At 39.3% G+C, this 12,832-nt stretch overlaps 1 protein-coding gene across 1 annotated transcript in view; it reads right to left on the minus strand.

The window, feature by feature from the left end:
* LOC134790341 (junctophilin-1-like) overlaps window positions 1-12,832 on the minus strand; it is a 97,707-nt gene that overhangs the window by 26,459 nt on the left and 58,416 nt on the right. Inside the window, exons 3-7 of the mRNA XM_063761108.1 lie at window positions 9,370-9,644; window positions 8,862-8,906; window positions 4,440-4,613; window positions 3,516-3,850; window positions 1,823-3,224 (exon numbers count right to left, since the gene is read on the minus strand). Of these exons, the coding sequence (XP_063617178.1) occupies window positions 1,823-3,224; window positions 3,516-3,850; window positions 4,440-4,613; window positions 8,862-8,906; window positions 9,370-9,644 (2,231 nt within the window). The remainder of the gene's footprint in view (window positions 1-1,822; window positions 3,225-3,515; window positions 3,851-4,439; window positions 4,614-8,861; window positions 8,907-9,369; window positions 9,645-12,832) is intronic.

Here is a 12,832-nt window from a genome sequence, read left to right on the forward strand (position 1 = left end):
AATATGCGTACTACCGGCTAAGTCAGAGACATATGTTAAAGTAGACTGCACTCTCGCGTCGCGCCGAACAAAATACCTCGAGGGAGAGCGGTGTCCCTTTCTTTTCTTTAGGGCAACGATGAAGTGACAATTGAATGAATGTTGCTATTGTTGCGACAGCTAAACAAGGCATGCGCCTTTTTATTAATATATAATAATAATTTATTAATATAAATGTCATAATTACAAATTCCGCCGTGCCAGTTTATTAACTCAGTTCATATAATATTAAGTAGCAATAAGTGGGAGTCAAAAGTTATAAAATATATTAAAATAAATACATCATATTTTAAATTAAGCACGTACAAAATATTGAACAACCAAAGATAACCGTTATATTTTCTGAATGACAACATTTAGAAAAATATTATTATTAAAGGGAAAATTCTTAAGTTAGTTAACCAGCACGTCAAAACCTACAAAATAGACACTCTTTTTAATGAATCTGAAAAAAAGTCTACCTTTCGAGCCGTCTCGTTCGGCACGCTCGCCGGAGACGAGAGCGCAGTCTATTTTATAATGTGTCTTTGGACGGCGCACGTACAAGGCCATCATGGCCGCACGCGCAATAACGAAATAAAATCGCTTAAAATTTATTTTAAGCAAGAAATCGATGTAATCTGTAATTACTTACCGATAAAATGAAATCTCATCAATTTATTAGATTTTTCTGTAAAGTTTTTACACCCGTTCACAACACACCTAGACATTTTTTTGAATTGTAAAATGCATTACGTGACAACTTCACATTGCGCCGCGCGGCTCCCGACTGAGCGCGCTGGTGTGATGAATGCGATTATCACACCCATAAACTGGCCCCTTTCGTAGTGCCCGTAAGGCGCGTCCTTACGAAGTAATATATATGTCTATGGGTTTAAACTTTAATATTTAATTTAAGGTTTATGTAGATCGACGATAAAAATGCGACACAACATCTGATGAAAATCAGACGTCGTCAGAGTCAGTCAACCGAATTCTCTGTAAGCAATGTTTTGACATTATACGAGTATCAACATGAAGCCAATGCCCACTACCCCGACTATACATGACGTACGCACATTATTGCCATACGTAAGCTGTTTGCAGCGACACTATCTCAGGGTTAAATAAAATGTTGTCAGGCTTTTATATCACAAATAGTGTACCTTTCTAATGGTAGTAAAAAAATTCATTGATATATTACTGAAAATTACATATTTACATAAATATGATTTAGCCAATTCAATTTCTAACACTGATTTCGCAGTAAAAATCGAAGTTATATTTTTTTTACTATTTTTCCTACAATCTACACACAATTATGTGATACATATATAAATTTCGGGCAAAAAGAAAAAATCATGCATTTAAGGTTTAATGCACAGCCAAATTATATTATTATATGCCCAATGAAAGTTCCTGTTTAATATTTTAGTTGCCCGGTTAATAATAAGCCTTAGTAAATTATTGGAATCGTATTGGTTTGTGATCACCCGGTTCCACGAAGTCAAATGAGACGAAGGTGACGCATTGTTAATCATTTGATTCAATTGGAATTAGTGTTGGATTACATCAAGGCAAACCGAATGCATGTTGATCATGATGGAACCTTAATTTGACGTTTTGCGATATAGTTTGGGTTGAATGTTGAGAATTTGTCTACATATGAAACTGAACACTTGGATAGGAACCTTGTTTTAGTTTATCATCCCGAGTTAAACTTTTCAGCATGACCTTGATGTGACTGTACTTATTGTGTGGTGGTTCATATCCGGATTCGAAATTCAATTACGTATAAACATACCTTTCGTCCGCCACCACCGCCGCCGCCGCCACCTCCTCTCATCACGGGCGGGGGCGGCGCAGGAGCCGGCGTCATGCACAAACTCTCCGTCCTCTTCGGTTGATACGGCGATGGTGATATATCTTGCCCCAATGTTCGTTTCCTCATAAGTGACTCTTCGAATGGCGTTTCCCTTGATATCGAGCCCCGGGCCGACGCCAGATGGCCGTTGCCGGCCGCCGGCGTGTTGGCGCGGGACGCGGGCCGCGACGCCGGCGCCGGCGCGGGCGCGGGCGGCGCCTGCGAGCCGCCGCGCGACTCCCGGGCGGGCGCGGTCGCTTCCACTGAAGGCTGCCGCGATCGCCGCCCGTAGCGATCCACGCTCGAATCTCTACTCGGCGGTCTTTTATAATGGTCGAAGTAGTCGATTGATGTGCGGCCCGCTTGCCGCGGGTCGCGAGGCCCGTTGGCCACGTCGTCCATTGGGGCCGTCGCTTGTCTGTACATCGGTTGGTCGGAGCTGGCTTGGCGGTACATTGAACCTTCTCTTTGTTGTCTATGATCGAGAGGCTGCTGATATCCTTGAGGTTCCGTGGATTGATGGTAATGCATATGGTCTCCCCCGAGACGATCGTGTGACCCTTCTGAATGTACCGTGCCGGTTCTGAGCTCGGTACGTCCGTAACTGGCGGCAACTCCGTCGCCGTACGGGGCTTCTTGGGCACTTTGAGTAGGCTGGCCTAGAATGCTTTGCCGTCTAATCCCTGTGGAGTTCCAATCCTGTGGTCCGGGTCTCTGATTAAGATTTAGAGCCGGTCTCATCGCCGATGAAAATCTACGCGGTTGGTTGCCAAATTGCTGACTACTTTGATCCATACCCGTTTGTTGTTGAACGGCGTCTTGTCTGTTTAGTACTCGGTAAGGTGGTCCTGACTGTGCACTCGGGCCGTAGCCACTCATTTGATCACTTTGTCCATACTGTGGTCCTTGTGATTGCGTGTTTGACCAATGATCCTGATCAGAATAATAATTTGTCCTATCGTCCGTACTATAATTGGAATTATTTGTGAGCCTTGGATCTATTGACTGTACTGGTTTATTCGGGAACTGGGTAGATGGTCGTCTCGGGGGCACTCCATATGGAGCTTTGTTTGCTTGAGGAATCTGTGAATGCATCGGAGGGATATGATTTGGAATGCTCTTTCCTTCCAAGATCTTTTCAGATTCTTGTGAAACAGGCGTCGTGACCTGCGAGTCGTAATGTTTTTGTCTATATTTATCTCTTAATCCTATTCTGTCCAAGCCAGGATGCTTAAAATCTGGGGCGAACTGCTTTGCAGTCATTTGTGCTAAATCACAGTCTTCTTTTGCTTGGTCTGCCGCTTCGTCGGCTTGTTCAGCTTTTCCTCGGGCTGTGGCGGTTCTGTAACATAAGTAAAGGTTATACAAAAATAAACAACACCCGACTATTTATGTAGGTACATAATAACTATGTCTATGATCTAGCGTCCGTTTCAAAAAAACGCAAGGGGAATACACAATCACCACTAAGAGCCGTTACAGCAATAGAAAAACCAGATTAAATTAGGATTTTACTGCGGGAGAATTTGGCGAATAATTGAATAAGTTTTCCAATATCTTATACGGCTGTAATGCGTGGTGGACTGGGGAGATCAGACAATCCGTTAAAAATGGTACTAAAGGGATTACACACCTGGATATCGCAATGTCAGCTTTCTGCAGTGCTATTTTGGAAGCGCGCTGCGCCGCCGTGACCGCCGACTCCACGCGCTCCCGGAACTTCGCCGAGCGCATGAGGAACATGTGGCGCCGCTTCTGACTGGTTATTAGCACGTTGTTCTTGTATTTGCCCTGTTCTTGGGTGCCGTCGCGGAACGTCGTGACTCCATAGCCATTCTTCTTGTTGCCTAACCACTCGCCCTCGTAACGGAGGCCGTCACTGCGCTCGCTCACTCCGAATGCATTGCGTTTGTCGTTCTTCCATTCGCCCATGTAAGTTTCTGTGACACCAGCTTCCAAATGTTCATCCTGAAATGATAAATAAAACTGGCTTTACTTTTCACCTTATTCTTACTGTGCCGATTAGGCATCAAAACTAATGCGGATAATGGTATCGTAAGCAAGTCGGTGCGGCATTTAACTTTAAAAATCTGTTGGCGATATGGTATAATCTATTTCTCGTGGCGCATGTCATTCGCATCAATATACTTAAAGCACGAGGGAGATGCAAGGGGGAGATACGTGAAAATGAAGTCAAAAGGAGGAAACCTATAATTAGAAATGTTTATCTCCACCGTGTACCAATAAATCAAGTACGAGCATGATGCACTGCAAGTAAAGTCAGATCTATATCAAATCAAGTTTTTAATTCTCGAATGCTGCTACTTTAGTGGGAGCTTACTTATTCAGTTAAGCTTGATTGAATTCTGATTTCATCAAATCATCACACATATACATACAATCGTAAATATGTGAAACGAGAATCACACATATTGAAATCAAATTAATACCTGAAATCAAATTAATATCATGTGCTCCCATCATGCGTGAATGGTAGTATTGCGTGTATTATTTAAGCTATGCAAGCGCGGTGCAATAAGCGAATAAACCAAAGTACCTCAACGAGGAAACTAGCATTAGAGTCAGTGTGCAGCGAGCCGTGGGTCATGGCGGAGTGGGTGCTATCGACGGAGGACACCCAGGAGGACGCGGAGCCCCCGGAGCCGCCCGACCGCACTGAGCTGGTACCTCTCTTATCCAGCTCACCCGCGCTTCGCTGCTTACGCAACTTCTGTAACAGATACATACAATTTTGTATTGGTACGGGAATTACATGCCATTCAGGGACCATAGGTATGGTAATTACCATAGCTCGGACAATGTGCTAGCTATTTTATCTAATGAAATGAAATTACTAAATATTACTCTTATATACAACTGAATACAAACTTACCGTAAATAGCATCTAATTATAAGATATATATCAGATATAAATCAAATAGCAATACCCATTCGAGCTATGATAATTAAATAACTGAAGTAGTAGAGGTTTGTAGGTAGTGCTATTTTGTTAGTTAAATAATGTATTATAGTAACACTAGGTAGGTACCCAGGTACTTACTAAGGTAAATAATGTCATTAGTTCAAATAACTAGTTAACTACGGAACGCTAAAAAGAATCAAACAAAATCAAAGCAAATCAATTCAAAATGAATGTTTTAAATATTTATCATTCAAAATCATCATTTATAAGTCAATTCTACCAGCCAACATAAGGAAACAACTGACATTTGATTACTTTGCGTCACATGTGGATAAAATGCAACTTTCTTATAAGTTTTTGAACAATCAAGAGGGCATTTACCAGTTGGTGTGGTGAAAATACTTTTGTATTGCATTTACTGATTTTCATGGCACAATACACCAGCATTTTGAACTTACGGTCATATGTCGCGTTGATAAAATTCCATTTGAGGCGAGCGTGTCCATTCTGATGACACACTATTACTTATTCTGTTACTCAACTAAAGATACGAATGCCTGATCATAATTCACCATAACTACTTACGTTACTTACCTATAAGTAAGTATTTAGTTTTTCTCATTTTTATTCATCAATAATAGGGTGATTCACTTTTGTATGGAGAAAAAAAAGTTGTAATATTTTTCTTGACTTTGCTCACCAATGGAGTCTCCCCACACTAAAAACTATCTATTTAAATTTTCAAAAGAAAGGATTAACGTTTAGAGGTTGCACAAGTTGAAAAGGTAAAGTGGGAACCCCATACATTGCGTGGAAATGAACTATGTTCTAAAATGACAAAATATAATGAACTGATACTAAAATCGAATGAGAAAACTGAATTTTGCGTCTAAAACACGATAAAAGCACTTTTCCTTTGGAAACAGGTGGAAAAACTGAAAAGTTTTAATGAGAACATTTATCGAGTAACCAAAATCCAAGTTTCCTACTAATTTTAAAATGTATTTATATGTAGAAGGTTCAGTATCACAGTACTCTCCGCTTTGATGGTAGCCGCTTAAACCATTTTCTACCCTCCGATGTAGAGTCGTTGGTTATTTGAAAAATCTTTGTTGATGTTGTGCAACCTCTAAATGTTGATCGATTTTAATTTTTTTTTAACGTATATTAGAACAAGAATTCGAGCAAAGTCAGATGAAAATCGAAAATTCGGAAAAATTAAACACCCTAATCAATAATTAAATATGCCATACCGAAAGCATTGGACTGATTGGACACCGTGTTCTCAAAATAAAACAGTATATTAATTATGAAAATTTTGGAATTAAAGATTATCAATCTGTTGAATCATCAAAACACGTAAGTTACAACAATCTTACTCAACATTTCCTTTAAACCAAGGTTGGTTAACGTAGTCACTCGAGTACTTATATAAAATCAAAGGATGCATATTGTACCTACCTACATCTTAATTTATTTGTATCCCTAACGTGAACGGGATGAATGAGACACAGCGGATGGACTGAATCAGTACGGAATGCATAAGAGTAAACATGATTTCAATGGAATTCTGTATTTTTAGTAAGTAGTAAGAGAATCTCAGTCAACTCGCTGAATGAGGTCAACGCTATTGTAATACGCAGTCGAGCAACCTGTAGTCGCAGATTTTTATCAAGATAGTAACAGTTATTGTAAAATTAAAAAAAAAATAATATTAGGAATTAATTAGGGTTTATTTGTACTTCTATAAAACTTTGTAAATCGTTGACCTCGTTGTCGGGTAGTACCCGTTTTCAAAGTCATGTTACTCAGTGTTATTGTTTAGTAGAAATGTTGAGAATAAGAGTTTGTCATAGGTAGTAGAAATCTGTGAGGAGTCTCAAAGAGCCACCAATGTTCCATTTAGCGGTCTAAGAACACTAAGTGTGAATATTTGGGCGATTTTGAAGAGGTGCAATCGTATGTTCAAAGAATCACATGCCGCATGCCGCTCGCAAGCCGCGGTTTGCCGACCTATACAATTGGTCCTTAGATGTAGGTCGAAATTTTTTTGTAAAGGTAGATAAGGTAAACGAACAGGCCGCGTAGCCAAGATGCGAATCGCTTACGCTCCGTAGCGGTCGAAACGCAACTGTCACTGTCACACTAATATGGAAGAGTGATAGAGAGACATAATGCTTTTCGTTGTCGAAGCGATAGCGATTGTAACCTTGGCTAGGCCGGCTGGTGCTCGACGCGGTCCCAGACGTCCCAGTACATGTCATCTTGAAACTTAAGTTATTGTCAATAGAGGTGACAGCAAGGTGTCATCTATTGGACATTAGCATGTCGAGCACTAGTACGTTTACCTTAACTATTACATTCCTCTTGTAACTATCTTAATATTTATACTAATATATTTTAAGTATCCAACCAACCAACCGGCACGTATGGAGGTCCAAGAGGGAGGCCTATGTTCAGCAGTGGACGTCTTATCGCTGAGATGATGATGATGATGATGATTTTAAGTATAGAATGAGTCAAGTTCATGAAGTAACTATACCTATTAATTAATAAACTTTTGATTGAAAAGTACTTCATCGCTAATAATATACCTACCACACGTTTGTTAAGGACATTTCATAAAGGCTTATTATTAACCGGGCAACTAAAATATTAAACAGGAACTTTCACTGGGCATATAATAATATAATTTGGCTGTGCATTAATATTTCAGCACCAATAAATTTATATTAGCCTCAAATTTAAGCATCATATTATTAAAAAACTGGCAGCAAAATCAAGCCACCCAAAAAAATTATAGGGAACTTAAATTGATAGGTTGGCGTCTAAAATAATAAGTTGGCAACTAATATTGTAAAGCGATCATAAAATTTGGTTGTTTATATATTTTGTACATAAACAGAATACCTAAGATACCTATATACATAAGCTTTAAATACTTCATTTTTAAATAATTTAAATTTAAACATATGCATACCTAGTACTTTAAATTAACAAATTTCCTAATCCACAAAACACCACAAATTTATTTACGTATAATGCCCCACTATACTTATAGTCGAAATTCCTAATCATAAAACACCTAATGGCCATTATACCATTAGGTCTTTAAATTTTTTATTACTAATTTCAATAGTTACCACTGTGTTCTGCCAGAGTCAAAAGATAGGTGCGACGACGAGCGAAGCGAGGAGCGTGTTAGGTTGACCGTGTAGTGACCAAACAAAATATTTTAAAAGAACTTCATTTTTAAGTTAATATATAGCCGTTTTCTTTTTAAAATGTGCTTCATAAATAGTCTCCAATATAATAATTCAGTTGCCAAATAAATATTTGGCACCTGCCTAAAAATAAACAAAAGCTGTAACGGCATTAAAATACAACTCATATTGATATATTTTAAGGCTCCGTTTTAGTTCCCAAACTATTAATTTTAGTACCCATTTCTATTATTTTAAACTACCCAAATTCGATTAATTAGTTGACCGGTTAAATACGTGCCTTTCATAAATAATGAAGTGATTAGGAAATACACACTATTGAAATAGGTAACTTATTAAAAAATGCATAGATTAGCCTAATCCTTAAATATAGGCGAATAATGTGTGGTGTTTAATTTGGAGAATGCCAGATTCAGGTTGTCAGTTTCGCAATTTAAAAAGTTACACTTTATTGTTGTTTTCAATTATAACCTACGTAATTGAACACCTTATCTCTCAAATATGCCTAGCTTAATGTTCTAGTCGATACTTGGTTATGATGGAAAATTATAAACTTGAATTTAAGCAGATTGCCTTCTTGCGAAACTAATACGCTTGTATCCGACATTGCTAGAGAAATATAAACCAAGAGAGAAATAGAAGCCACGATCCTCAGTAGTGAGGGAACGACTTAAGGAGGAGGAGAGAAATATATTTTCAATGAAAGCAGAGCATATCGTGATAAGATTGTCATCAACTATGGCAATTGACACATACTTACTTAAGTTTTTTTTTATTGATCATGTAATGTCGATCTTATTTCGATTTGCTCTAAGTAATGATTTGTACTTACTTTCACTATATCTATTTCTTCTAAGATAACGGTTTGTGCTACCGGCTTGCAAATAAAATAAAAATAATTTTAGTAAATCTGCAGTTACCAAAAATAAAGTTATTGTTAATACATGCACACACTGAAATTCCACTAAATTTTTAAGTAGGTATGTTATTACAATTAGAATTGATCACGCATTTCAAATAAAAACACACCAATACAGATACATACTACAAAACATAAGTACGAGTATGATACTAAGTATGTAGCTATTTCCGGGAACATAATAGAAGTAAAGTAAAAGTCCCCAGCCCATTTAAGTAGGTAAAGAAAGCCATTTTTTATAAAAACGTATAATTTAATTAATTACACGTGTACTACTGGCGTTCTAAAATAAGACCAAAGTTTGATGTAATTCTGAGTGGGCGTTGGTGTGAATTCACTGCTAGTTCGTCGTAAATGTCAACATTTAGTGAGTAACGCATTTAATAAGCCAAGACATGCGTAGGGTGCAATCATAACTTACAGAGAGTAGTCCTTTCTTTGATTTCTCGATGAGGGATCCGCGGCGACCCGAAGGTTCGTCCGAGTTGCTCTTGAGGACGAAGCCGCCGCGCGCCTCGTCCATGCGGTGCGTGCGCCGCTCGGTGGGGTCCGGCGTGCCCGCCTCCGCCAGCGAGGACATCGAGCCCCGGTGGTCGCGGGCGCCGCCGCGGTAGTGCGACGCCAGCCCGAAAGGCGCGGAGGTTCGGACGCCGTACCCGTGCCGCATGCCGCGCATCCATTGTCCTTGGTATGTTCCTGGAACAGGCAGTGGAAAACATCAGTTGTCAGCACAATTGCTCATTGATTTACGAGTACTTAGTACCAAAAACATTAATCTCTGTGTTGATCATGATAAGACATCTTCAGTTCTTGATTAACATTTTTAGTGGATTGCGCATGCGATGCTCGTGAAGTTGACCACCCCATATCGTTTGCCCGCAAATGGCATAGCTATATCGTTTGTTCATCGTTAGTTCACGTTTGTTCAGTAGGTAAAATCGTAAGGACCCGATTCTAACATCATTTTTTTTAAAAAACAAAAGGGGGTGGCTGTCTTCACGCTAGCCACCCCAAACCACTTTTTGTAATTTTTTTTGGTCTAGATAGCAAGATATTCGTTAGTTCACGTTTGTTCAGGCATTAAAATCGTTAGGACCCGATTCCTTCTTTTTTTTTTATTTTTTCAAAGTGGGGTGGCTGTCTTCACGCTAGCCACCCCACCCCGAAATCAGCCAAACTAACCATGTGAAGTCATCGAGCGACGTTAGTTCACGTTTGTTCAGGCATTAAAATCGTTAGGATCTCATTAGATTTGCCATAAAAAAATAAAATCGAAAAAATCATATATATGGGCCAGCCGAGGCAAGTAATGTGCCTAAGTCGCAGGCTGAAAAAAATATTCAGAATCGGGTCCTTACGATGCCACTTGCAGGACAATGTCAGCAGACCATACTGATTCAAGATAGATAGGTCATTTGCGGGCGTTCGAAACAGATTTGCCGGAAAAAATTAAAACTTGAAAATCGGAATTACTCAAATTATGCTACTAAGTCGCAGGCTGAAAAAAATACTCAGAATCGGGTCCTTACGATGCCACTTGCAGGACAACGTCAGTAGACCAACCTGATTCAAGATAGATAGGTCATTTGCGGGCGATCAAAACAGATTTACCGGAAAAAAATAAAACTTGAAATTCTGAATTACTCAAATTATGCTCCTAGGTCGACGGCTGAACAACATACTTAGAATGGGGTCCTTACGATGCCACTTGCAGGACAATGCCAGCAGACTATACTGATTCAAGACAGATAGGTCATTTGCGGGCGTTCGAAACAGATTTGCCGGAAAAAAATTAAAACATGAAAATCTGAATAACTGAACTTACGCTCCTAAGTCGACGGCTGAAAAAAAACTCAGAATCGGGTCCTTACGATGCCACTTGCAGGACAATCTCAGCAGACCATACTGATTCAAGATAGATAGGTCATTTGCGGGCGTTCGAAACAGATTTGCTAAAAAAACTTAAAACTTGAAAATATGAATAACTCAACTTACGCTCCTAAGTCGACGGCTGAAAAAAATATTCAGAATCGGGTCCTTACGATGCGACTTGCAGGACGACGTCAGCAGACCATACTGATTCAAGATAGATAGGTCATTTGCGGGCGTTCGAAACAGATTTTCCGGAAAAAATTAAAACTTGAAAACCTGAATAACTCAACTTACGCTCCTAAGTCGACGGCTGAAATAAATACTCAGAATCGGGTCCTTATAGTTGAATTATCGAGATGATGGAATTGCATTTGTAGTGGTTGTATGCTGATAGTACAAGAAAATAGAAAATTCAAATATAGAATGCCTGTAAACAAACAATACTACTACATATGCAATTCCACGCTCTCGATGATTCAACTATACGATGCCACTTGCAGGACAATCTCAGCAGACCATACTGATTCAAGATAGATAGGTCATTTGCGGGCTTTCGAAACAGATTTGCCGGAAAAAATTAAAACTTGAAAATCTGAATAACTCAACTTACGCTCCTAAGTCCACGGCTGAAAAAAATACTCAGAATCGGGTCCTTACGATGCCACTTGCAGAACAATCTCAGCAGACCATACTGATTCAAGAAAGATAGGTCATTTGCGGGCGTTCAAAACAGATTTGCTGGAAAAAATTAAAACTTGAAAATCTGAATAACTCAACTTACGCTCCTAAGTCGACGGCTGAAAAAAATATTCAGAATCGGGTCCTTACGATGCCACTTGCAGGACAACGTCAGTAGACCAACCTGATTCAAGATAGACAGGTCATTTGCGGGCGATCAAAACAGATTTACCGGAAAAAAATAAAACTTGAAATTCTGAATTACTCAAATTATGCTCCTAGGTCGACGGCTGAACAAAATACTTAGAATGGGGTCCTTACGATGCCACTTGCAGGACAATGTCAGCAGACCATACTGATTCAAGACAGATAGGTCATTTGCGGGCGTTCAAAACAGATTTGCCGGAAAAAAGTAAAACTTGAAAATCCGAATAACTCAACTTACGATCCTAGGTCGTCGGCTGAAAAAAATATTCACAATCGGGTCCTTACGATGCTACTTGCAGGACAATGTTAGCAGACCATACTGATTCAAGACAGATAGGTCATTTGCGGGCGTTCGAAAAAGATTTGCCGGAAAAAAGTAAAACTTGAAAATCTGAATAACTCAACTTACCATCCTAAGTCGACGGCTGAAAAAATTTTCACAATCGGGTCCTTACGATGCTACTTGCAAGACAACGTCAGCAGACTATACTGATTCAGGACAGATAGGTCATTTGCGGGCGTTCGAAACAGATTTACCAGAAAAAAATAAAACTTGAAAATCTGAATTACTCAAATTATGCTACTAAGTCGACGGCTGAAAAAAATACACAGAATCGGGTCCTTACGATGCCACTTGCAGGACGACGTCAGCAGACCATACTGATTCAAGATAGATAGGTCATTTGCGGGCGTTCAAAGCAGATTTGCCGGAAAAAATTAAAACATGAAAATCTGAATAACTCAACTTACGCTCCTAAGTCGACGGCTGACAAAAATACTCAGAATCGGGTCCTTACGATGCCCTTTGCAGGACGACGTCAGCAGACCATACTGATTCAAGATAGATAGGTCATTTGCGGGCGTTCGAAACAGATTTTCCGGAAAAAATTAAAACTTGAAATTCTGAATTACTCAAATTATGCTCCTAGGTCGACAGCTGAAAAAAATACTTAAATTCGGGTCCATACGATGCCACTTGCAGGACAATGTCAGCAGACCATACTGATTCAAGACAGATACATTAAAATCGTTAGGATCTCATTAGATTTGCCATAAAAAAATAAAATCGAAAAATCATATATATGGGCCAGCCGAGGCAAGTAATGTGCCTAAGTCGCAGGCTGAAA

The sequence above is a fragment of the Cydia splendana genome, chromosome 5 (assembly GCF_910591565.1).
Source record: "Cydia splendana chromosome 5, ilCydSple1.2, whole genome shotgun sequence".
Taxonomy (NCBI): Eukaryota; Metazoa; Arthropoda; class Insecta; order Lepidoptera; family Tortricidae; genus Cydia; species Cydia splendana.